Consider the following 26,399-nt stretch of genomic DNA (forward strand, 5'->3'; position numbering starts at 1 on the left):
ATTGCTGCTCCCCACAGTGCTCAGCCAGCAAGCTGGGATATCAATCTGGTATAGAGATGCAAATTTCCAGAAATGTTGAAGCCATGGGAAAAAAACAACCCCCCTTTTGTTCCATTTTTTCACAGATCATAAGTAACTTTATTGCTTTAGAACAGCCTTCCCCAACCTGGTGCCCTCCAGATATTTTGGACTTCAGCTCCCATCAGCCTCAGGCAGCATGGCCAATGGTCAGGAATGCTGGCCATCATCGTCCAAAATATCTGGAGGGCACCAGGTTGGGGAAGGCTGTCTTAAAGCAACAAAGTGACTTTAGATCTGTAAAGAGTGCTAAAAACAAAACAAAACACGGTATTGCTAATTTTTTAATTTTTCCAAAATTTCAAATTCCCCCCCAAAAAACAGGCAGAGTGGGACACAGGTTTTTTTCCATGGCCTCAAAATTTCCAGAAATTCTACATTTCTAGATGGGGCCCAACCAGATTAGAAGGTCTAGAAGCGGTCACAGATAAGCGAGACAACAAAGACACAGATGCTGGGCCTAAACCAGAGCCTGCCAGCCAAAAGAACTCAAAACAAGGATCCCCAGAGACTGCAACTCCTGAGCCTGCACCCTCAAGAAACCAGCCACCTCTCTGCCTGGGGCACCACGTTCCCCATTGCTGATGGATCACCACTGCAAGCAACCAGCCAGGAGGGAACTCATGGAGAGGAGACAGGATACTAGGCTTCAGGCCAGCAGACTGGCCCTTTAAACTCATCATGCTCCAGCAAACTGGATACACTACATTGCCATCAGATGATCTGTGGGCATCTGTTCAAGGTTAGGATAATACACAGATATGCCAGCAACCTTCAGTGGTTAAGAATCCAGGTTTCTCCTGTCAGCCTCAACCCTGCCACACAAGAGTTTTCAAACTACATGTAACAAGATGGCATGTTTAAACATGGAACTTCTTCAATCATGTAGTAAGAGTGGAAAGGAGGTGTGACAAGGTTCCCCTTATGACCCAGACCCCCTGAGCAACTCCTTAAAGATCTCTTGCCTCCTTAAGAGTCCCACCTTCCTTCTTTTAAATTTCCCCTTCCCAGTAAGTGGGGTTTAGGCTGTAGACATGGGGTGACTGACACTCTAGACACAGGGTTTAACCACAACAGTCTACTAGGAGATTTAAAGAAAGCAAATCACAACTAAAGTTATTTACACAATATAGCTGAGTGATACAAAAGGCCTTAAAAGAAAATAAAAGTTGCAAAATCACAAGTTCCTTTACCCTAGCTGTACTTAGACTTCTCCAGGCTGCTTCTTCCTGCTCTCTTCAGGCTCTGCTCACACTGTTACTCTTTCTGCTCCTCTTACACTCTCTGTTTATACCCTCCTCCCGCAAACCAAAAAATACTGCTTCAAACCTGAAGAAATGAAACTTACCAGGGGAATTGAAACAGAAACTTAACCAGAGAAATGAAACTACTCTTCTTAGGGATATCCCTCCCAACAAGAAACTCCAGGCCTCTAAGCCTGACCTTTTTTCCCTTTGCCTATGCAGGCCTCAAACCTTCACAAGACCTAATTTTAAAAGTGAAAAGGGTGCATGGGCGAGGAGTGCAAAATCTTCATCCCATCACCAGCTTGCCTCCCTGCAGCATCACCCCTATAGTGTACTCCTCCTCAACCAAACTCCAATTATGGAAGTGTACTGAGCTGGGAGAAAACCACTTTGGCAGAGGGTCTGAAGGAAGGGAGGGGGGAGTTCTGCATTACTCATATGCCTGCCACTTTTGTTTTTAAGATAGGACACCTAGCTCTTCTTTCCATGTGGTCAGGTCAGTTCTGAATTTAAACCCGTGAAACTGTTACAGATGCATCTAGTTTGGCCCTTATTTTGGGCTCCGTCCATCAATTGGTTCCAAAGGTGATGGGATCAGGAGAGGCTAGGCTAGTATCTTACTGTAAATCCTATTGAGTAAATCTTATTGAACTCAATGGGGCTTACTTCTGATTAGAGATGTATAGGATTGCACTCCATGTGTTATACTAACTTGGAAAGGTAAGAGGAAGGTTATTAAAGAAAGCCTATAACGTTGGAATTTAACCACTGCAGCCTAAGTTTGAAGGAACTAGAATACAGATGTTTGAGGAACAGACTCCCCAGATAGATATATTCCAATTCCTAACAAACCTAGGAGACAATCAGAAGATGAATCTACCCAGGCTCACATATCCAAATAAAATCTCTCATTAGGCCTGGTTTTACTTCAAGATATTCCTTCATGTATTTACTACAGAAGGGGAATCAGACTATTGAATAGATCAGCCTTCCCCAACCTACTGCACTCCAGATGTTTTAGATAACTCCCATCAGCCCCAGCCAGTATGGGCAATGGTCAGGGATGAGAGGAGCTGTAGTCCAAAACAACTGGAGGGTGCTACGCTGGGGAACGCTGGACTAGATCAACCCATTAATAACATAAGGACAATACAAATTAATTTACTGCCAAAATGCTGCTTGACGGCTGATGAAAATGTGATTTATATATCATAACAAACCTGATCTCTGCCATTCATCCTCTAATCTCCAGATTAGATTACTGTAAATTTCTTCAAGAAACTTCAATTGGTTCAAAATGCACCTACTAGAGTCCTAACTGGAGCCAGTCAATCAGACCATATTATATCAATCTTGAACCAGCTAGCCCATCTCCCTCCTCTAATCCACTCTCTTGCTGAAGGATCCTGACATCCCACAGTCTGTCACGCAGAGCTTTTTTAGGGGGGGAAATGCTCTAGAAACAGGCTCTCTGGTTCCTGCCGTCGAAGCCTTCAAGCACTGCTTCCTTGGACTCTCCAGGGACCAGAAAGCCCATTCCTGAAATGTTTTTCCTTTTTTTTCTGGGGGACCACCAGGCAGGGCTTGGGGGCTGCTTATGAACCACAGGGAGCACTTATTGAACCCCTGTTGGGATATGGCCCAATGAGGTAGTCCTATTTTGACTAAATGTTTACAGTCATCCCTTAGGATGTAAAGATCTGAAAAACATGATAGTTGTGATTAGATAGCAGAAATCCATGTTGTGAAATCAGACCCAGATCCAAATCATATCCCCTCAGCTATTGTTCAGTGGGATCTACATTGCAGATCCAAGCAACTTTCCATATGATTGCTTTGTCTGCATGGGATCCACAGCTATGTTGGTACTGTAATTTTTGAGCCACAGTGTGTCTGGTTCAATATATCTATTATCCCCTCCTCTTGCTTCCTAGAGTAATCCAGTCGTTGTTATTATTTCAAACTTTGAGAAACAGTCAAAATAAGGAATACAGATGGCTCTCTCAAAGAAAGTAACTGTCTCCACTTGTTGTTAGAGCAATTATCAGTATTCATAGTTTTATGTTCCAGCAAATGTTTAGTTATATCTTATCTAGCTATCAGGATGTGTTCATTACATGTTTGTTTTTAATTTTCATCTTGTTAACCTGAGTTTCTCTATGTATTAAAACAGTTCCATCACCAACCAGTTCATGCATCTGATGATCATGCAGGTTCTTACCAAGTAAACCTCGTTGCTACAAATAAACTGATAAACCTTTGTAAACCACAGAACATTCTTTCTTCTGCTACCAGTTCACACAATCTTCTGGATACACAATGATTGCTTGAAACTGTTCTGTGCATTGTGCAAGTTGTGTGCATAGGATCACACTCTCTAGCATGCTACTGATAACTCACAGACAGTTAAAGAACTCTAGATGAGGGATACATTTGCAACTGATGTTGTCCAGCCATGGCCATAGCCATCAAGACTGTAGGGGCTGGCTTAGCTGAAACTGAGAAACGTGAGTGGGTGTCATCAGGATATGGATAGCATCAAACTCTGTTTCCATGCAATATTATCTAGTAGTTTCAGATATATACTGAACAAGCCAGGGGACAGAATGGAACAGGGAATGTCCATGTAGGATGATGAGCAATTGGCCTTCCAGATGGACCTTTGGTCTTATCCAGTGAGGCAATTATGTTCTTAAGCAAATAGGAGAATGCATCCTAAAATGTATAATACTAATCTGTGTCAGTGATGGTAAAATCAGAACCAAGAGTATTTATTCCATGTTAATTAATCCGAAATAAGAGTATGATATTGTGGATCCTACCTAGCACAAGAGATGGACTACAGCCCATAAGAGGGGATCTTCTGGCCAATTCAAACAAATACAATCTGGATTTTGGTCTGGCTCCTAATCTAGTGAATTTTCCAGTATACTTCCAGGAATGTGAACTGGCATAGCCTTGCTCAACCTACATTTTGACTGTTATCCAAGATGTGGTCTTGGCATGCATCAAGATCAATATTCAATCCCAAACCCAGACAAGGTAGCTTCACCACATGGACATGTTAACTGATCCTTTCTTTGAGAAGGTGATTTAAAAGGAAGAGAGAGGCCTCCTGTATCTGGGTTTGCTTAGGAAAACTAAAAACCAGGGCAAAGGCTCATATAATGCATTCTTAGAATGTTGATGGGCAGCTTTAGGTGACTGACATCAGTGTTCCAGGACAATTGTGGGGGAATTAGCTATATCTTAGCTATATCTTTGATAGCTAAGAGGGTGAATTAGTCTACAGACTTATATACAGTTACCTGGGAGTAGCTCCCACTGAATCCAACAGGACTTGCTTTTGAACAGACATGCATATGATTGTGCTGTTAGAGAGTTATGTTGGAAAATTCTGTGAGGACTGAACAATGAGCATTAGAGTAGGGGCTGACAAAGAAGAGAGACTTCAAAATAGGGAGATTTCTCTTTGGTTGCATATTTGGAAGTTACTGCTAGTAAATATTAATGTGCCCTAAAGATTAGTGGTGTAAAAGACAATTTGTGTTACTTGTCAATAATTATTAAAAGACTGAAGTGGTTTACAACAAATGCCTCTCTGCCCATCCATGAGTCTGAAGCAAAATGTCTACCAGAACCTCTTTCTTGCAGGGTAAGCCACAGAATAGTCAGTGCTGTTTCTGATGGCCTGCTCTGGTTAAAGAGGTGGGGGGGTGGGGGAATTAACTTAGAGCCTTGCATTTTGACACCTTGCTGTCTTGCTAAAGGAGAGTTACCCAGCCTGCGAAGGATAGCTGCTGTCCTTGGGGCCATTACAACGAAGCTGAAACGTGACAGAACTAAATGGAAAAACAGGTTCACACAAAGACATAACACGGTTTAAAAATATAGACGGCACAGCCTTAGTGTGGAATGGCAAGTCTCTCTAAATCTATTTTAACGTTCTTTTTAAAAAGGAATGAAGAACAGAAAACCGCACGAGAGAGTGATGGATTGCATCCAATGTCAGTCTAACTTAAGCCCCATTCATTTCAACGGGCCTACTCTAAGTAGGACTAACAGCGGCTACAACCCGATGTGCACTAGTGTTGCTTGCAGTCGCAAAAGCGCCTATGACACTCGAACAACCACCTTCGACACAATCGCATGCGGGGGGGGGGGGGAGTGGCGCGCATCATCCCAGAAGCTCGTCCTCGTCAGAATCGCGCGCGCATACACACGGGAAGACTCTGCCGGGTGCATTTCTTGCACGGGGAAATCCGTCCTCGTTCCTCTTCCGCGCAGGGCCCCGGGCTGCGAGGGGCGGCCCAGCCCGCGCAGGCAGGAGACGCGTCGCGGCCTGGCTTCCGAACGGCAAACACGGCGGCCCCGGGCGCGCGCGGCCAGAGCAGCTGCTCGGCGGCGGAGGCGCTCGGCCGAGGCCCCGCGCCGCAGACGCAGAGGCGGGGCCGGGCCGGGCCAGCTCGGCCCAGTCGGAACCCCTCGGTTCGGTAGCTGCGCGCCGCCCGCCGAGCTTGGGAGAGGGGCGGAGGGGGCGGGCGGACGCGTGCTGACGGCGGCGTCAGGCACGAAGCGCCGGGCTGCGTGCAGAGTGACGCCGCTCGCCTGCCTGCCACGACTCGCGAGGGGAGGGGGAGGAGGGCCGCCGAGCCAGCCGGAGGGCCGGGCTACCTAGGCCTACTCGGCGCTCGGCGCCCCCTTCCCTCTGCTCCCGCTCGATTTGGCGGGCAGGGACGCCCACGGGATCGCGCCGCCGCCGCCGCCCTGCCGGCTGGCGAGCCCGCCGGCCGCGTAGCGAGTGCGGCGCTGCCCCACTCGGATAGCCAGGCGAGTCCTGACCGGGCAGGGCGGCGGGACGCGCGCCGAGGGAACCCCCGCCCTCCGCTGAAGGCATCGCGGTCGGTGGTGCTTCGTCGTGCCGCTTTCGGCAGAGCAGCCTCGCGTAGACGTCACGCTCCGTCATCATCTGACGTCCTAGAAAAGAATATTGCGGTCCTAAGCACGCTTTCCTGGGAGTAAGTGCGATTGACAGATTGACTGAGCGAGCGCACAAGGATTGCAATGATCTCGTACGACTTCCTTGGAAGAAGCAAGTACCGCTGAATTTATTGGCACTTACTTCCGAGTAAGTTATGTATTGGATTGGATTGTAAGAATGGCAACGCTTATGCCGGCAACTGTAAAAAAAAAGAACTCATTTCCTTGGCAAGGTAGAATGTTGGTATTGGACATTGCTCTTTTTAATGCAAAACCTCAGCATTTGTGTTATAATAATTACTAACACTGCGATGTCCATCATACTGGCAGAAATGTTTGCAACCAAATTCGTGCCCATCTACAGTTTTTCACATGTTGTTAGGAGCTGGATATTTCAGAGTGACTTTTTTAAAGGGATTTAAATGTCTTGGCTACAATGTATAAAACGACAGACTTTAAGTGGTTCATAAGTAGCAGTTTCAATGTTTAGGAGAACTTAGATGTACTGGGCTTTAAAATGTTTTAATCAATTTAAGTGTTTTACGGTTAAGGAAATTTCTAATATATATATATATATATATATATAGGGAGAGAGAGAGAGAGAGAGAGAGAGAGCGCTGTGGGAAACATGGATCTACTATCATCTTTTCTAAATTGAATCTATTGGATTCTTCAGAGACAACGTATAAAAGAGATTGGATGAACTTCCCCAAGAGCCTGTTTCCCTTAGATGCTGGGGGAAACTGGAATTTCTTACATATTGGAATGTAAATTTATTTGCTTCAACATGTTAATAAGATTTAATTATTTCTCCTGATAGTTAACTTTTTAGTTTAGTTTATTTACACTTGTGAGAAATGGTACTAGCTGATGACTGTTTAGTGGTACTATATGTTGAGGCTGAAAGCATTCAAACTTTACTGTTGCTTTGTCTTAACTTGTATTTTACTTAAAATAACTATAATAAAGTGGACAGTATTTTCAGTCTTTTCTACCAGATCTGTAATTGTTTTCAATGATGCATTCATTCATATATCTATAAAACATGATTCCACTAGTAACATGGTCCTAAAGGATGCTTACTCATGTCAGCTCATTCAGCATTGGAATTTACTTCTGAGCAAACTTGTTTAGAATCACATTACATATCTCATGTTAAAATATAGCTGCAAAAGGACAAACTTTTTAAATTTTGCTCTGCTCAGTATAAAACATTTGGATTTCCCCTTACTTTGTTGCAAAAATTGTGTCAATAATTAGTCAACTGTATGATTCCATAGTAGATTATGTTTAGTAGAAATTCTACTAATGATTAGTAGAAGTTTTTTCATCCCCTGGTTTATTTGTTAGCCTTTGTATTTTTAAACTGATGTTTAAACTGATGCTCAACAGGAATTTCTCTTTTAAAAAATCTACCAGATCTGTAGGATGTCACTGTCAGACATCTAGAGTAGGTTGTGATCACGGTAAAACTGAAAGATTTAAAATGATAGAATCCCAACTCAATGGAACTAAATCATTTTATATTCTAATACTTGAGAAATTTTACCCTTCTCCAGTATCTAAGAGATTCTTAGATACTGGAGAATAAGTGAATAACTCTTCTACATGTAGACTATAAGAGTTAATTTTAATTCATTTTTACAAATAATATTGAACTTTAAAAAAAAACTTGTATGTGACATTTTTACAGTGTAGGAAATTAATTACAAGTATTTCTGAAATTAAAACTTGATTATAATACATTTACATCAACCTTTTAAAGCCAAACTTAGCATATAAATATATTTTAAGACATTAGTAACTTATTCTTTCCTGGTTTTATAAGGCTTTCTGTTTTAGCAAAGCTGCAAGTCTATATGCCATACAGTATTTGTTACTTTTGTAACAACTGGAACTTTTTATTATTAGTGGTGAAAAAAGTTCTTGTTGGTTGTACATGAAATCATGTCATTCCTCTATTTTAAAATTAGCCCTTAGTATAACTTCAGCTACCAATGTGTTAGGAGACTCTTTATTTTCCTTTTATTTCAGCAGAACTACTTTTGCTTTTCCTTGAATTGTACACCAGTTGGTTGATCTGGGACAAAGTTCCTTTAAGAAATCTAATTTTCATTGAAGCTTCAGAAGAAACCGTGAGCTCTTTAAAAGTTTATGTTGCTGAATATTGCCGTTTTAGTCCATACAGTTTTATACTGGTCATTTGCTAAGTTAATAAGCAAACCTTCAAGTAACTCAGTTATATTTTTATGAACCATATGCAGTCATGGGATTGTCATGTTTTTATTACAAGTTTTAAATAATGTTATTTTTATTTATGAAACTTGAAGTCACACTAGATGTCAGTTTGCATGCCAACAATATTGTGTATTTTAAATGTTACTAAAATGAGCTTTTTAATCTTCAGTTTTATTGTTATATGCCTTATTTGTTAAATAAATACATCCCACACCCCAGTCCCTGCTTGTATGTGCTCTATTATTCATACTCTGCTTTTTAAAGATCTAGATCTTCAGCATGAAATTTTGTAATTAGAATAATAAAGTATTAATACAATAAATAAATGAAATTACTACTTATGCTAATTTAGCACACACAAAAACAAAAATAACTGCTTCTAATTTGGTAGAACTAAGTGTGAGATTTTCTCATCACCTGTTTCTACAGTAAGTATAAGAGCTGAGAGACTTCTTAGTCTGTAAGTACATTATAATAGGATATTAATAAGTCTGTCAGCTTTAGTCATATTAAATTATCATTTTGTCATGGAAATTTCAGTAAAACTTCAGTAAAGAGCTATAGCATCAAGGTGTGTTTTTAAAGAGTTGCCCATTTTGTGTTAAATGCACAAAGTGAACAAGTCCAAGTCTGTATATCTCTCTATAACATTGTGTTAAATATTTTAATTGGTTAAGCAAGAATTATGTATTCAGCCAAATATTTTCATGTGTATTTTAAAAAAAATAAAATGCTTTAAAAATTGGGTTTAATATGCATTTTCAAAAACTTTATCATTCTCTTTCTCATCTTATTTTAGTTACCTTCTAATTATTTTTTAATAAAACACACATACTTTATCTGACAACTTTTGATTTTTATGATTTTCCCAGTAGTAAATTAGATGGAATATTTTTCTGTTCAACTTTAAAAATGAGTTGTCAGTTGTAATTCTGAGAGCCTGGAATTGATCCTGTCATGAGGAATAGTGCTTTTAAATAAAGACAAATAAAATGGAACTGTATCACTAGAAAAGGTCACAGAAATTAAAATGAAATTTAAGTTGTATGAAGTAAATTCCTGCCAGATTTAAGATGGTTTTCAAAGACTTAAATGCATGTGGGATATCTATTACAATGTCATATTTGATGGGAAGCAGAAAAATCTAATTATTTAAAATTGGTTCATCCAAGATTGTTTAAATTCAATGTGTTGGCCATAGAACCTTGTTTAACTTTTTGCTCTTGCATTGAAGGAGGACTTATGAGATTCAAAAATCGAAGTACATTTCGTTCCAGCAATTTCCTTCCCCTAACATACACACACATCTTCTGTATCTTCCACAATGAGTACATCGGTAGTATTTGTAGCCCATGTTTCTAAAATAGGAGGTGGTGGCAGCTTTGCAAAAAATGTACCAGAAACCATGTCTGATCCTAACCTATGTATTTGTGCTTTCCACCCTTTCTCAATGGGAGATTGCACTGGGCTCAGTTGCTGATTGTATATGTGGGAATAATAGACTGCTGGCTAGAAAAACCAGTGGAGAGCAAATCTGTCAGCAGGTACATTTCAGTGTTAAGTGCAGCTAGCAAAGTCCTGTTCAAGATCTTTCCCCTCCAAGCAAGTAAAAACACTGTTGAATCAACTGATGCCCCACCCTTTCCCCAGCGTTTCTCTGGAAGTCGCTCTTGAGATTTCTTGTCAAGACTATATAGGAGGAGGAGGCCTGTGAGGAGGACAGTAAAGTTACTGAACTTTAGGGGATGCTTTCCCTCTTAGCAGAAGAAAATGGGGGGGGTTGTTGGGGGTGGGACAGGATTGGAGCTTGAAGTTGCCCTCTGGGCTGGACCCCAATTCCCAGCCTCTCCATGGGTCACTTTGCTTCAGGTCCTCAAGGCAGATGGGTGCACTGGGTCTACAGCGACTTCTTTCGTAATCCTGCAAGCAGTACATTCCGGCCAAGAAGTCCCCACTCAGGCCATGTTCCAGTTGGGCTGCTGCAAAGCCCTTTCTCTCACAATTAAGGTCCTGTTCGCCAGGGGCAGGCAAAAAGGGTGACTGCACTTGTCTTCTTTCCCCCATCCATGCCCGCCAAGATGTGCCCTGCCTCCACTTGGTCCCTAGGCGAGCATCCGGAACTCTCTTGTGATCAACCTCTCCACCTCTCCCACAAACTAAGCAGTGCCTTGGGCTAGGGATGGAGAGGGCTTTCTATCCCATCAGACCGAAGCCTCCTTCGTTGCAACATATGGAGTCTTTTCAGCCAGCAGCCTAAGGAGTCACGCCACCCCATCAAGCGCTGTCCAAAAGACTTTGGTGACAAGGGAACAAACTCTTTCTACTTTCCAAAAACAAGGTATCAACAAAGGACAGGAAAGCAAAGGCAGGATTCCTTGGCTCCAACTTTTTGAAGGCCAGGTCAGTGAGACTGTTCTGTATGTCAGAATACATCTGGTGTGTAAAGCCCTAAAGAAGAGTTCATACCCTCCTTATTTTTAAAATGCGCATCTTGCAACTTCCAGGTATGCAGGGTCATCCGCAATGGGAATGGACACTTTTTTCCAGGTGCAAAAGTTTTATAACTTGCAGCTTGTTGCATTTGTAGCCCAAGACCTACAAGTGCCCAAAAGGATGTTTCTCAGACGTCAGACCTGCTCCTAGCAGTCTGAAGGACCAGTCTTAAAGGAGAATTAAGAAGGGAGGCCTGAAAAGAGGGATGTTATGATACTGATTAATAGTTAGGGTTATTATGCATGCTTCTATTTCAAATAAAGACCCCTCTTCTGCCCTTATGTTCCCTTGTATGCTTGTCTACTTTTCACTGTTTACATAGGATTACTATGTGGGGTATATACACGAATGTATCTATCCTGCTGTGAAATGGAAAAGATCACAGTGCTTCACAATCTCAGCCTGTGTTCACATGAGCAGTTATTTTATACCTAATAAGGATTTTGGAATTTTCCCTATGGCCAATATGGCTACCTTTGTTTTTAGTTAAACAGACACTCATACACAATCAATAAATCCCATCAGTGGGATTTACTTTGGGATATACATTCATGGGATGGGGCTGCAGGACTTTAATGCTCTTTCACACCTGTATTGTTCTACACAGAGGCTGTGTTCACCTTAGCTTAAGTAATGAGGACTCATCCCTGTGAGGAAAGTCTAGAACATTTGGGGAGGGGGGGTTAGTTTAGAAAATACACACACCACTAAATACCATTATAAAAGGATTAGGGGGATTCTAAGAGGAGAAGTCTAACAACCGCTACTAACCATTAAAACTTAAAAGCACTTGTGTGTTTGTATCCACAGGTAGTATACCTCTGACAGAGAACCAGATGCTAAGTAACGAGTACCTTTGCCACTTGTCCCTATAAAGAGGAACCTAAGATGTTCTCTAGAAAGTGTTCCTTTTCTCCACTGTGGTCAGAGAGCACCTGGAAATGATAGTAACAGCAGCTAATAATCAGGAGGAGGGGTATTGCTACTTCTGTTTATATCACTATTTCTATTTAAAGATGAAACTTTACTCTTCCTCTCCTGATGGGAAGTAAGGCATGTGAAAGGTTTTTTTAACTGGGGAGTTTTGTTGCGATAGGAATTGCACCAAGAGAGTATAATGCTTACTACTTGGGCACATAATTTGATGGGGATGGGGGTGGAGAAAACACTATACCAGGAAGGTTTCTGAATTGTGGTTTTAACAGAATGTAAGCCTGGGGTGGGGGCTGCCTTATTACTGATCTTTGTAAGCTGCTCTGGGAGCCTTTCTTTAGTTGAAGGGGGGGGGGGGAGCCATCAAATAGCTAAAGTTATAATCCATTACCCATTTTTCCTGGGAATAACCCCCAAAGAATTCAATAGGACTCCCAGCTGAGTAGACATGTATAGGGCTGGACTCTGACTGACTGACAGCATTAGGCTTTGAATTTTGGAGCCTTGGACTGGTGGGAAATCTTTCTTGAAGTAACAAATTCCAGAACGATCACCCTGTCATTTTGTAGCTCTACGAGACCTTAAAGAGGAATAAATTTATTGTACCACAAGAAATCTGCTAATCTTTCAAGTGCTACAGGAGCCTAGCACCCTAGAGGACTTGCTGGCCACGGACATTTGTAATCAAGAGAAGCGTGTCTTCCTGGCCAAGCAGTGGGGGGGGGGGGTGTTGCCTTCTGAGAGCTTTTTAAAATTTTTAATTGATGGCGTGAATGAATGCCACGTACGAGTCCCGCCTACGACTGAGATACTTGGGGGTGCAGAAGATGAAGGATGGGTCTGTTTTATGATTGCTGGGATAATAGGGCGGGGGGGGGGAGGAAAGGGGGGATTTGGTTCCTCCCAAATTCCATTATCTCGGTCTCCCTCTTCGTGCCTTTTTGGTGAGGTGTGTGATCTATCACACACACACGCCCGGCCCCGTGGTTGGAGAGACACGTGAAAGTCGTCGTGTGAAGCGGGGGGCGAAGGAGGAGAGTCTCGCTGAAGCCGGTTAGTTTGGCGATTTTGGCGCGTACTTATGTTTGACTGCACCCCCCCCCCGCTCGTCCCGTCCCCCGTTCCTTTAGGAAGGGGCGGAGGCACCGGCCGTGCGTGCGCGCGAGCCGGGGGGAGCCTGCGTCTCGGCTTCGTCCGGGCGCAGAGCAAGGGACGGGCAAGGGGGGCTGGTCGACTGCCGACGGGCGGCGCTGGCAGTGTGGCGCTGAGGGAAGAAGGCGCGAGAGCCAGGCAGAGGGGCAGGTGGGTGGGGCCTCCGCGCCAGGGAGCGAGCACCTCCCTGCCCTCGCCTAGCCCAGCCCGGCGGGGCGCTGCCGGCGGCTGCCGCCTCATATCCTGGGGCTCCCCTCCTTCCTCCCTCTCTCTCTCTCTCCTCCCTTCCTTGTTACTGTGCACAGTTGCGCGCCGCTCGCCCGCTCTGCCATGTTAGCCGCGCGCTCTCTTTCTGTCTTCTCCACAGATCTCGCGAGAGCAGCCGGCTGCTGCTGGTGGCTGCGGAGGGGGTTGGAGCGGCGGCGGCGGCGGCGGCGGCAGTAGGAGCAGTAGCGGCGGCGGGAGGCGGCGGCGGCCGGGGGGCGCAGGCAGGCAGGCGGGCGGGCGTCGGGCGGCCCGGCAGCATCATGGCGGACAGAGACAGCGGCAGCGAGCAGGGCGGCGGCGGCGGGGCGCCGGGGCCCGGCGGCGGCGGCGGGCCCGGCGGCGGCGGCGTGGGCCTCCAGCACGAGACGCAGGAGCTGGCCTCCAAGCGGGTGGACATCCAGAACAAGCGCTTCTACTTGGACGTCAAGCAGAACGCCAAGGGCCGCTTCCTGAAGATCGCGGAGGTGGGCGCGGGGGGCAGCAAGAGCCGGCTGACGCTCTCCATGTCGGTGGCGGTGGAGTTCCGTGACTACCTGGGCGACTTCATCGAGCACTACGCGCAGCTGGGCCCCAGCCAGCCGCCGGAGCTGGCGCAGGCCGCGGATGAGCCCCGGCGGGCCTTGAAGAGCGAGTTCCTGGTGCGCGAGAACCGCAAGTACTACATGGATCTGAAGGAGAACCAGCGCGGGCGGTTCCTGCGCATCCGGCAGACGGTCAACCGCGGGCCAGGCCTGGGCTCCACGCAGGGCCAGACCATCGCCCTGCCGGCCCAGGGGTTGATCGAGTTCCGCGACGCCCTGGCCAAGCTCATCGACGACTACGGCGTGGAGGAGGAGCCGGCCGAGCTGCCCGAGGGCACCTCCTTGACGGTGGACAACAAGCGGTTCTTCTTCGACGTGGGCTCCAACAAGTACGGCGTCTTCATGCGGGTGAGCGAGGTCAAGCCCACCTACCGCAACTCCATCACCGTCCCTTACAAGGTGTGGGCCAAGTTTGGGCACACCTTCTGCAAGTACTCGGACGAGATGAAGAAGATCCAGGAGAAGCAGAGGGACAAGCGGGCCGCCGCCGCCGCCGCCTCCTCGTCTTCTTCTGGGGGCGCAGAGCAGCAGCCGGAGACCGAGAGCAGCAGCGGCACCGCTGCCACCACCGGCCCGCCGGGAGCCTTGCTGCAGGCCGAGGAGCCAGAGGAGGATTGATCTCCATCCCTCCTTTCCTCCCTCCTCCCCACTTCCCTCCCCACTTGGCTGCCTCCTCCCTGCCCTGCTGCACAGAGACACTCGTAATAATAATGACAACAACACACAGAGAGAGACTTTATACTGTAAACGAGAGAGAGAGAGAGAGAACCGACACCCACACACTGAAAATAATACATCAAGTTAAATATACCTGTTATAACTCCAAGGGGAGCACCACCAACCCACCCACCACCAAAACTGACAGCTGATCAAGCAACTTCTTTCTCTCCACCCCATCGCTGGATTGTTCCTTCCACTCTTGCCCATCGTATAAAACAGTAAGCAGCTGCTAAAAACACAAAAATTACAAAAAAAGTAATAACATTATATATGATGAACTGTGTTTCCTACTTGATTAAAAATATAAAGAACTGAGTGTTTATTTCCCTAATTAACCAAGAACTTTTGTACACGTTTAAGCTATTATTATTATTATTAAAAAAAAGTGTTTGCAAAAATGGTCAAGATTAAAATATTGCTGAATTATATTAAAAAAGAGAAAATGTCCTTTTCATGTTGAGCTAACATTTGACTTTAGCACAAAAAAGAGATATTTTAGAACACGTAAAATAATATTTTTAGTTTTTCTTCTCATTTTGTTACCAAATTTCAAAACCTTTCATGGAGGTTATTATAGTATATTTGACACCCTATATACCTGTGATTAGAGATGTGTATATATATATGAGGGCTAGGCATGCTGTGTGTCTGAGCTTTGTCTAAATGTTATGCAGAAGTCTGTAGAGTTAAAAGGTACGTAGGTTTAATTCATGCAAGGTAAACAATAAGTGCTCTCTTTTATACAATATGCATTGCATCTGGACCTTAAACATATAAAATGGTCAGTGAAACTTCTGTGAACATGAAGAAAAATTATTAAAAAGGCATTTAAATGAAATTTGCTAACTTGTGATTTTTACGGTTTGAACCAAAGGTATTCAAATAGTAAAAAGAGAGAGAAAGAGGAATGATCTCCCATATTTTTCTGCACCTGTTTGGTTTACAACTAAGTAGGTATATTGTCATTATTGTGTATATGAGATGTACTTGTATTGTTCATAATATATTTTTTTTATGATGTGTACTTAAAGTACTTTAACGTAAAACAATTTCCAGTAAACCTGTTTTTGAATAACAGGTGGTGAGGGGTCTTTTGTGTGTGGCTACTAGCACTATCCCCTTAATTTGTTCAAGGCTGAATCAAAACTCCAATTTCTGCTAGTGCTAACTAACTTATGTAGGCCTGTCATAGAAGTCAGTGCAACATGATTATAGTGTAATCCCACTGAGCCATGGATTTTGAGTTTCCTTTAAAAGTAAAAGCCAAGTTGGTGTGTTGTAAAGAAATTTTCATGTAGCTGTGGTGCTAGTTATTACTGGCTACATACTTTATACATGTAGTAGTGACCCCCGAGTGTGCAAGCCTTCAGTTAAAAGTATGTACTTTGTGTGGTATATTAAAATTGTAGGGTATGAAAACAGTCTATAGGAACACTAATCTGTCAAGTGGTGTTCTCCAAATTGCAATTATTTGTAGTAATATACTTTACAGGTTTTTCTTTAAAAATGTTTGTGTGCTTTTAATTGACTAACTTCTTGCTGCTGTATAGTAAAAAAATATTAATATATTTTTATCATTAAACTGCTGCATGACTATCATTGCAAGTGAAAATAATATGTTATAAATGATGCCTTAAAACAGTAGAAAAAATTAGTTGGAATTCTGTAGGAAAAGTTGACAAAATAAGAATCTGTTTGATTCTTGCGTTTTGGAGTGTACTCATTTTCTTAACATCCTTGACAAATTTAACAATGTAGATTTAACTGCTGTATGTAGAAGATGCCACCTGTAGGAACAGAAACTTTCTATGCTTCTCAGTGATTGTAAGAGGTTGGGTCTAGGAAAGACAAAGATTGTTCAAAGGAAATGTGTCTGTTTTTTTTCATTGATTAAAGTATAATTCCTTTTTTGGAGATGTACTGTAAGTGTCAATATAAAATCTGTTTCCGTTGTATTATCCGTTTCCAGTTAAACAAGTTTGCTACTGGTGTCCATAGAGCACCTAATGTGCAATAATGTTGTAGTAGGTAGGAATTTTGTTTTAAAAAATCACTGGAATTTATTACATTATTTTCTAAAATGCACTTTCCTACATAGCAAAAATAAGCTTCCATAGTGCATAATGTGATAACTGAAATGGTTTTTGACCACATATAAGCCTTGAGTGGTAAGCCTGCTTTGTTTTAATTGGAAGGTTTGTTGAGCAGTTTCATATTGTATTTGAACTGTGACCTGGAAAGGACTGCATTTTTGATGCTACAGGTAGTTAGGGAAGTTTAAATCGCTTTGATTTTGCTATTTGGTTGTCTTTGTTTAACTATTCGCTATAGTTTTAAAACTTGCAGTACTGCAGTTTGGCAGAAGTTTTGTTTTTTTAGCAATAACTTGTGTGGGTCACTGTGGGCAGCAAAGTGTCTTTTTGATCTCTTTGAATTCAGGTTGTTAAAGAGCAAAGTCTTTATTCTGGTTTAGACTAGACACAGACTAAAGCTGCAATCCTATTCAATGTTTAGACAGAAAAGTCCTACAACTCCCAGCATTCCCCAGCCAGCCTTTCCGGCTGGGGAATGCTGGGAGTTGTAGGACTTTTATCCATCTAAACATGCATAGGATTGTGCCCTAAGAGTGCTAAAAGTGATTTGAGAGTGGCTTTGCTTCTCATGATGTGAACACACATTCTATGTGTCCCACTATTGCCTTTGGCCAAACAGCTGGTTTTGCAGGTTTATGAAACAAAACAAATACCTATTTATCAGAGACAGAAGTAGAATGAATATACATACTACAAGCAGAGATTTCCTCTTTCAAACTACCTTTGACTGTCTGAAAATCTATTGTCTGATTCCAGTCAATATTTAGATTGGTTTAGACATAAGTCAATAGAATCAGCATTTTGCTTATTTCCTTTTCCTGAGAATCAAAATTCATGAAAGGGAACTCTTCTTGACCCACACACCTGATAATCCTGTCTTTAACCTGAGTGGGTTACAATGATACGCGAGTTGTGAAGTTCTCCTTGTATCATGACATCTTACCACAGTTCTAGCAAAGTTCTGTGTCCTGAGTCTGAAAACGTTTTGATTTATAGACACGTTATAGATATTCTAGGACTTGATAAATGTTAATGACAATGTTATGTTGACTAAATCACATTATTTTGAGTTTCACTTTTTTCCAGTTGAGGTGCTCACTACTCTACTAAGGTTCTATGGCTCACTGTTTAAAATAAACAGTAGTGAGAGGACCTTGTTTTAAGGCCAGAAGAATAAAAGAAATGGTATATTTGACCATATTCCGTGTTCTAAAAACAGTATGCTCAAATGTGCCAAGCAATCCACCTTTTGGAAAACATGCCTTATTTTCCTTAATATGTTTTTAGTGTCTTGTAGGAAAGATCCACAGTCATAATGCTACTTTATATGAAGTGCAAGAAAACTTGAAATCCACTGCAATACAAACATAGTTGTTTTTGTTTTGTTTTTTAAGCGAAAGGGACACTGTCAAGTAACTTACATTTAAAACGTGACCTCCCTTTCAGGTGATTACAGCATGGCAAATGTCCTCATTTTAAGTCCACTTGGTTTTTTTTAATTGCTCTGTCTGAGAAATTAAATAAACAAATTAAAAATTAGACACTGTTGATTCATGCCTCTTTATTGTTTTATGCTGTAAAATACTGTTTTCAGCCAGAGGGGGAGCTAAACCAAATAAAAATAAATACAAATAAAATCTCAATAGTGCTGAAATTGTAGAATTTGACTGTGTGCCAGAGGAAATTAGCAGGGAAAGCAGAGAATCCAACATTTACTAAACAAATAATCCAGGGTGGAGGTAGGGATATGTTCAAGTTCATAGGCAAGCCTTGCATACAGATGACGGAAAACTTGTGAAAATGTACATATTTAACCCACAAATACTTGACAGTGTCGCTTTTAAAAATATCTGTTGCAGGGATTGCAGCTTGCTCTGTTAAGCTCTCTTTGAGAAGTACTACGAAACAGAACCACCCACTCAGAACTTTGGAAAATGTAGTAGATTTGTCTACTGTGCAGACAAAAGAACTAGCATATCAGGCAATGAAGAAAACGTATGAGTGCGTACAGTAGGCCAATACTTTCATTTGAGAACAGTTATATTTTTCACTTTCAAAACAGCACTGTAGCAACTTCATTGATCAGCCATGTCCCTTTTAAGCTATGCAATCTATTGTATATATTGTGGTCAGTTAACTGGATGGGATTTGTGCACTAACAAGTATATATAATTATAGTTATTAGTGTTACTTTTTATGCTGACAACAAACTATAACAAATCTACCTATTCTGAATGGTAAATATTATACACCCAGACCTCTGGTAATTTGGAAAGAATAAAATATCTTCCTGCAATGGGATTATGATATTTTATAACTGTTTCCATTAAAATACTATTTTTGTCCGTTTTTATTTAACTTGTAAAATAGTTTTTGCTTTGTACTGGCATACATAAAATAGGGTATTGGTATATTTTTGAAGCCAACTGATCAAGTACATTTGTAATAAAAAAAAATCAATGGATCTGTTTCGGTTGTACTCACTGTTTTCATTTCTTGCATGTTCTAATGCCATGCTGTTATATGTTCCCTGAGAAACTGCAGATAACACTTGGGAGGGACAACAAGAATTAGGGAGGTAATGGGTAAATATTAACTTCACAAATTAAAATGCTTTTTGTCTCCCAAGTTAGGTTTATCAGTACTCAGTGGCCTGGTTCAGACATCTTGTTCTAGCCACCCAAACCATGGTTGGAACAATCTGGAGTGTGCCACACATGTGCTTCCTCTTCTCTTTCTCCATTTCCAGGTTTCTTCTAACCACTGGTTGCCATGTCATCCAAATTCACCAACTGTGTTTAGCGCTTTGTCTCCATACTGTGGTTTGCAAGTCCATTTCGTACGATTGTGTGGAGGTTAGTATTAACCTTAGCCTGTTTTGTATGTTCTGGCAAACTGTGGCTAGAAGAAACCAGGAAAAAGCAGAAGTTACAGTATGTGACAGAGGAGGAGAAGGTGAGCTCACAGCACATTCCTGATTCTCCAAACCATGTTTTGGAGGCTTATCTGAATTGTCTCAGTAACATTGAACTGGAATTGCATTTTTATTAATTCATATCGTTGACCTTTAAATTTTTTGCATGAACTTAAAGTGATTCAGTTTTTTCTGATCATATCCCATTTACTAAGCTTTGCTACTTTGATGAGTATTGGAATCTGCAGATATTCAAATGCCCACTGGAATCTCCTCCTCCCCTTTCTGGCCATTTAAAAATAATTATTATTGTATTTATGTATTCTCTTTCTATACCATCCAGTAGGGATATGCATCTTAGGTTAGTTTTCATCTATGAAGGTTCTTTTAGCTGCAGTTCTATGCAAACTTGGGAGTAACACAGAATTAAGGCCCATTGAACACACTGGGCCTTAATTCTGAGTAAATATGCTTATGATTCCACTGCTCTATTAATGTAAAACACTTTTTTTGGATGGGATAGGATTAAAGGGTCTCTACAAAATCTGGATTAAGGGCATGAGATTACACCTGTCAAACTCAGGTTTCCCATTGTGAATTGCTTTAGAAACCTTAGCCTTTGTGTTTCAGCTTTCAGAGGCACATTTAATGTCTGGCATGTTTAAAATTATGAAAGTTGAAATTCTGGCACTGATACACAAAATGCTAAAGTAGACTTATGTGAATAATAGAATCTTTTGGATCTTGCACCCTCAGACCTCAAACTTAAATAATTTGGCCATGATCCAAAGAGCTACTTTAGGTTTGCCCAGGCTTTGGGCATGCCCAGTGGGGTCCTTGGCTTTCCCCCCTTTGAATGTAGGCCCTTATGCCACATCACTATTGCTTATGAATTTCACCTTGGTTTCAAAAGAAGTTCACCATGCACCACGGAGAGTTGCTGTTTGAGAAACACAAGTTCCTATGGCCATGCAGAACTATTTACACAGTTCTTTCGATTCAGGCTTTTAATGTTGTGGACGTCATTGAAGAGGCTGCAAGCTTTGTATACTACAAACTATTTTAAAAAATTGTTTTGTGTTTAAATATTGGTCATGTTAGGTGCTTGCCCATAAGATTGGAAATGTGTTACAAATTCTAAGGAATTTGGCATTTTTTCATCCAGATCTGTCCTGTGCATGTTTACAGAGAAGTAAATCCCACTAAATTTAATGAGGCTTACTTCCAGATGTGCACAGGACTGCAGCATTGGTCTCTAAAAAGTCTCCCCTTGCAAGCAAACAAACATATTTTAATGTTCATATATCCATCTACTTATTCCCCATAAGCAGTGAAAAGGCTATACAAAGTTGGCACTTGAACAGTTAAAAAAACCAACTATTTAATACCTCTGGGAGGAGGATTAAAAATAGCAAAAAAAGCTCTAAAAGAATCCAACTTTTAGTATCCGCAGCATACGTGTAATCTTCTACAGTAGAAAGCTTGATCCAGTTTTTTAAAGACTGAAACTCGCTACAGCTGCAAGGGTGCTGGCTCTTGTCCTTTAGTACACCATATGCTTGGGTAGGCTCTTGTTAAACCATGCTAAGATTACCTTATTCTGGATAGCGGAGTAACTCCCTCACTGCAATCTATTCAAATTTGGTCCTTGATACGAGTGTTCATAGAATTCTCTTTCAAAGGCTGAAACACATTTTTATTTGTTTCTGTGATTTGGTGAACTGGTGTTTCAATATGCATTGTTAGTTTTACCAAAGGTTGAGGCTTTCCAGTGTAAGCTATGTTTTTATATGGTTTTGTGAAAATAAGTTTAAAAGGTTTGGCTGAGTGGTGTGTCTGTAGAAATGTCTCCCTACCCAGTCCTTTTTCTGGTAAACTGCACCTCAACATTGACCCTGGGAGAAGGTCATGAACGATGCCAATACAGATTTGGTTTTCATTTCTCCAAGTATGGCTACTGTAATGGTTATCTTTACCATTAACTGTAGCACATTGAGACAGCTCTTGAAGATGGTTTGGAAGCTGCCCCTTATGAAAAATGCTGCTATTTACTTTTTGATGAATATTTAAGAGACGGACACTTATTACACCAGTCCTGCAACAATTGCAAGACTGGCGCTTATCAGGTTTCTTCCATGACCAATTAAACATGATGGTGCTTACCTCTTAAAGCCCTTCTGCAGTCCACATGCCTTAAGGACTGCCTCACCCTATATCAGCCCCCACACTGTTTTTGTTCGGATCAGGCCCTGCTCTGTGTACCCTCATTTTGTGAGATCAGAACATTGGCTGCTAGCAGTAGAGTCTTTGCTGCAGTAGCCCTTGTGATGTTCCTCTTCTTTGTTCTCTGGAAAGATTGGACCTTTCTGCTTCAGCTTTCATTCAGCAAAACTGGCTGTCAGTCTCTCCGCAGGCTTTGCTTTTTTAATCTTTCAGCTGCTGTTCTGGTTTAGTTAATTATCTGTTTAGCTTATTTTGTTCCGTTTTAGTGTGACTTTTAAACATGCTTTTATTATTTGTATGCAACTTTGAATACTGGAAAAGCAGCATATAAATCTTTTACATGGTTTTGTCATTGAAATTAAACATTGCTTCAGCTGATAACTACTCCCTAAAGATAATATATATTTCATTTTCATTAGAAGTTGCTTACTAAAGCTCATCCTAGCAACAGACATCTTTTCATTAAGTTCCTCACAACTCCATCTTTTTTTTAAGTGCCTTTTTGAGAGATAAGTTATAATGCCAGTTACTTAAAGTCAGGGGTGGACAGCCCATGGGCTGCATGCTGCTGGCTCCTATGCTCCGTGCAGCCTGGGAAGCTCCACCCATTTTTTCCCACAGCCCAACTGGAATGGCGGTGGGGAAAGAGTGATTCTAATCAGGGTCACTGCGGGTGGGAGATGCTTGAACCTCCTCTCCCAGCAGTCCTGGCACTACTGAGATCACCATTTTCCCACCCCTAATAGTGGCAAGAAAAAAACTGTCTCGGAGAGCATCGCAGGGGGATGGGGGTCAGCACACTGAGATGTGCAGGGCAGGGGAAGAGTGTGCATGTGTGCATCTGTGGCCCTTGACCCAGCACTGCATGCAGCCTTTGAGGCCAAAACAGTAGCCTGCCTCTGTCTTAAGGAGATGAAAAGTTACTAATTTTTAAAACATGTCCCCCCCTCCCCCCGCCGGTTTTTATGAAGAATGTTCAGCATTGTTTTTCTGAGTATTTCTATATTGATCATTTGTTTAACCTGGAACATTTTAAGGGGTTCTGCCTTTCCAGAATATGAATGATGACCATCTCATCAGCAAAATGTAAAGTAACTGAAGGCATGTGTTTGAATCTTTCAGTTGTAGAAATAAGCTTCAAGTGAAAGTGGTGGATGTGTTAACTTTTAGGTATATTTTTAATTGGACTAGACAGTTCTGTACTAGATAAATCAATGGCCTTGCTTGGCCTAAGATAGGGTTCTTATGTACAATGCAGCTATATCATTCTATATACATCTGGTTTAGTCTTATTGTAGCCATTTGGATCAAATACGATTTCAAGAAGCGTATTCAACCTGACTGGATCCTAAGCTGGCTGGCTTGAATTTCAGAGATTCGTATTTTTAGGTTTAGGTCATGAACATGTGTGCATTTAAACTGGTTTTTGTTTTCATTGAGTTTTAGTTTCCTTATGTATAAAAAACCAATATCTCTGGCCAACATTCTAAAATTGTTTATAATACAAATAATGTGCTGAATTCAAATCAAAGAATGTTTCTCCAAATATTTTTGTCAGTTGGTGTTGATCTTAAAATGGTTCATACCATAGTTATGCTTTTATTTACCCACGAACAACTGAAAGTGTTCAGGTTCACACATCACACAGTAACCTACGGTCAGGCTGATTGGAGGTTGCATATTTAAAGAGACCACAGCATGTGCACGGCATGGCCAATTCTGGGTTAATTAACCCAAGATTTGCCACAGTTATGTCCAAACTGGGTCTTATTCTCTGTCCCCTGCCTCAGTGTGTGTGTAAACTTAGAATAATACAATAGTAGGGTTGGAAGGGGCCTATAAGACCATCGAGTCCAACCCCCTGCTTAATGCAGGAATCTAAGGCAAAGCATCCCTCACAAATGGCTGTCCAGCTTCCTCCTGAATGCCTCCAGTGTGGGAGAGCCCACTACCTCCCTAGGTAATTGGTTCCATTGTTGTATTGCTCTAACAGTCAGGAAATTTTTCCTGATGGTCAGCCGGAATCTGGCTTCCTGTACCTTGAGCCCATTATTCCATGTCCTGTACTCTGGGATGATTGAGAAGAGATCCTGGCCTTCCTCTCTGCAACAACCTTTCAAGTACTTGATGAGCACTGTCATATCTCCCCTCAGTCTTCTCAAGGCTAAACATGCCCAGTTCTTTCCGTCTCTCCTCATAGGGCTTTGTTTCCAGTCCCCTGATCATCTTTGTTGCCCTCCTCTGAACCCTCTCCAGTTTGTCTGCATCCTTCTTAAAGTGTGGTGCCCGGAACTGGACACAGTACTCCAGATGAGGCCTAACCAGTGCTGAGTAGAGAGGAACTCGTGCTTCCCAGGATTTGGAAGCTATGCTTCTATTAATGCAGCTCAAAATAGCATTTGCCTTTTTTGCAGTCACATCACATTGTTGGCTCATATTCAGCTTGTGATCTACCACAGTTCCAAGATTCTTCTTGCTTGTAGAGTTGTTGAGCCAAGTATCCCCCATCTTGTAGCTGTGCATTTGGTTTCTTTTTCCTAGGTGCAGAACTTGGCATTTATCCCTATTAAATTCATTTTGTTTTCTGCCTGGCACTCCAGCATATCAAGATCACTTTGAATTTTGTTTCTGTCTTCCAAGGTATTAGCCATCCCGCCCAATTTTGTGTCATCTGCAGATTTGATCAGCATTCCCTGCACCACCACCTCCAAGTCATTAATAAAAATGTTGAAGAGCACTGGGCCCAGGACTGAGCCCTGCGGTACCCCACTCGTTACCTCTCCCCAGTTTGAGAAGGTCCCATTGCTAAGCACTCTTTGAGTCCGATTCTGTAGCCAACTGTGGATCCACCTGAGAGTTGTTTCATCTAGCCCACTTTGAGCTAGTTTGCTCATCGGGATATCATGGGGTACTTTGTCGAAAGCTTTACTGAAGTCGAGGTATATTATGTCCACAGCATTCCCACAGTCCACAAGGGAGGTTATCTGATCAAAAAATTAGATCAAATTAGTTTGGCAGGCTAAGACTAATAATTTGTTCTTGACAAATCTATTTTGACTTTGAGTAATCACTGCATTGTTTTCAAGGTGCTTACAGATGGATTGCTTTATAATCTGCTCCAGAATTTTCCCAGGGATTGATGTCAGACTGACTGGTCTGTAGTTCCCAGGTTTCTCCTTTTTGCCCTTTTTGAAGATGGTGGCAACGTTAGCCCTCCTTGAGTCATCTGGCACTTCACCCGCCCTCCATGATTTCTCAGAGATAATAGACAGTGGTTCTGAGAGTTCTTCTGCCAATTCTTTTATTACTTTAGGATGCAGTTCATCTGGCCCTGGAGATTTGAACTCATTCAAAGTAATTAGGTGTTCCTTGACCATATGCCTATCAATCTCAAGCTGCAGTGCTGCCCCTTCAGCCTGTACTTCGGTTTTGCCAGGGGGTCATAGACCCTCTTTTGGGAGAAGACTGAGCCAAAGTAGGAACTGAGCACTTCTGCCTTTTCCTTGTCATCTGTTATAATTTTGTCATCCTTATTTAATGGTTGAACCACCATTTCTTTCCTATGTCTTTTACTATGCACGTATCTGAAGAAAGCCTTTTTGTTGCTTTTAGCATCCCTCGCTAACCTCAGCTCGTTCTCAGCTTTAGCCTTCCTGGTACCATCCCTGCAATTCTGTGCTACCTGCCTGTACGCTTTCTTTGTAGCTTGGCCTTCCTTCCACTTCCTATATGTGTCCTTTTTTGTTTTCAGGTCATCTCTAAGCTTTTGGTGAAGCCGCATTGTCGTCTTCTGTTGTCTTCTGCCTTTTTTTCTTGTTGGAATTGTTTGTAATTGTGCCTTTAGAATTTCCTTTTTGAAAAAACTGCCACCCATCTTGGATTCCTTTTCTCCTTAAAGTCGCTTGCCATGGGACCTTACTTATTATTGTTCTGAGTTTATTAAAAATGGCTTTCCTAAATTCTAGAGTACACATTTGGCTACACTCTGCTTTTGCTTCCCTTAGAACCAAGAACTCAACTATACCATGGTCACTTTCCCCCAGAGTTGCTGTAACTGCTACTTTATCCACTACGTCATCTCTGTTGATTAGGATCAAGTCAAAGATAGCCGATCCTCTAGTTCTTTCCTCCTCTTTCTGTAGGAGGAAGTTAACAGCAACATAAGTCAGGAATTTCTTGGAGGGGTCATGTTTTGCAGAATTTGTCTCCCAACATATATCGGGGAAATTGAAGTCCCCCATTACTACTACATCATGCTTCCTTGAAACATTGGCAGTTTGCTTTTCAAAACTTTCATTCTCATCTTCTTCTTGACTGGGTGGCTGGCAGTAGACTCCGACCACCAGGTCCTTTTATTCTTAGCTCCATTTATTTTAACCCAGATGCTCTCGATGGGGCTACCAAGCTCCTCCTCCTGTATTTCTGTGCAGAGATATGTATTTTTCACATATAGTGCAACCCCACCTCCCTTTCTGTTCCT

The 26,399-nt window shown here is 42.1% G+C and overlaps 2 protein-coding genes across 9 annotated transcripts in view; one reads left to right on the forward strand and one right to left on the reverse strand.

Moving 5' to 3' along the window:
• The window catches only part of LOC146347518 (uncharacterized), a 20,166-nt gene extending 13,875 nt beyond the window's left edge, over window positions 1-6,291 (reverse strand). The window contains exons 1-2 of the mRNA XM_084851532.1: window positions 6,097-6,291; window positions 5,549-5,995 (exon numbers count right to left, since the gene is read on the reverse strand). Coding sequence (XP_084707658.1) covers window positions 5,549-5,995; window positions 6,097-6,291 — 642 coding nt within the window. The remainder of the gene's footprint in view (window positions 1-5,548; window positions 5,996-6,096) is intronic.
• Window positions 5,532-26,399, forward strand: part of PURA (purine rich element binding protein A) — a 56,714-nt gene continuing 35,846 nt past the window's right edge. For 2 of the 8 annotated variants that reach the window (XR_014790321.1, XR_014790319.1), the window contains exon 1: window positions 5,533-14,907. Coding sequence is in view for 4 of the 8 variants with exons in the window: in XM_084850850.1 (XP_084706976.1) it covers window positions 13,649-14,587 (939 nt within the window). In the remaining 4 variants the exon portion in view is untranslated. Of the gene's footprint in view, window positions 26,349-26,399 lie in introns of those variants that run through there. The other 6 variants (XM_084850850.1, XR_014790320.1, XR_014790318.1 and 3 more) reach the window with 6 other exon arrangements.

The sequence above is a fragment of the Heloderma suspectum genome, chromosome 4 (genome assembly GCF_057233095.1).
Source record: "Heloderma suspectum isolate Gila_16-S chromosome 4, 16-S_ref, whole genome shotgun sequence".
In the NCBI taxonomy this organism is placed as follows: domain Eukaryota; kingdom Metazoa; phylum Chordata; class Lepidosauria; order Squamata; family Helodermatidae; genus Heloderma; species Heloderma suspectum.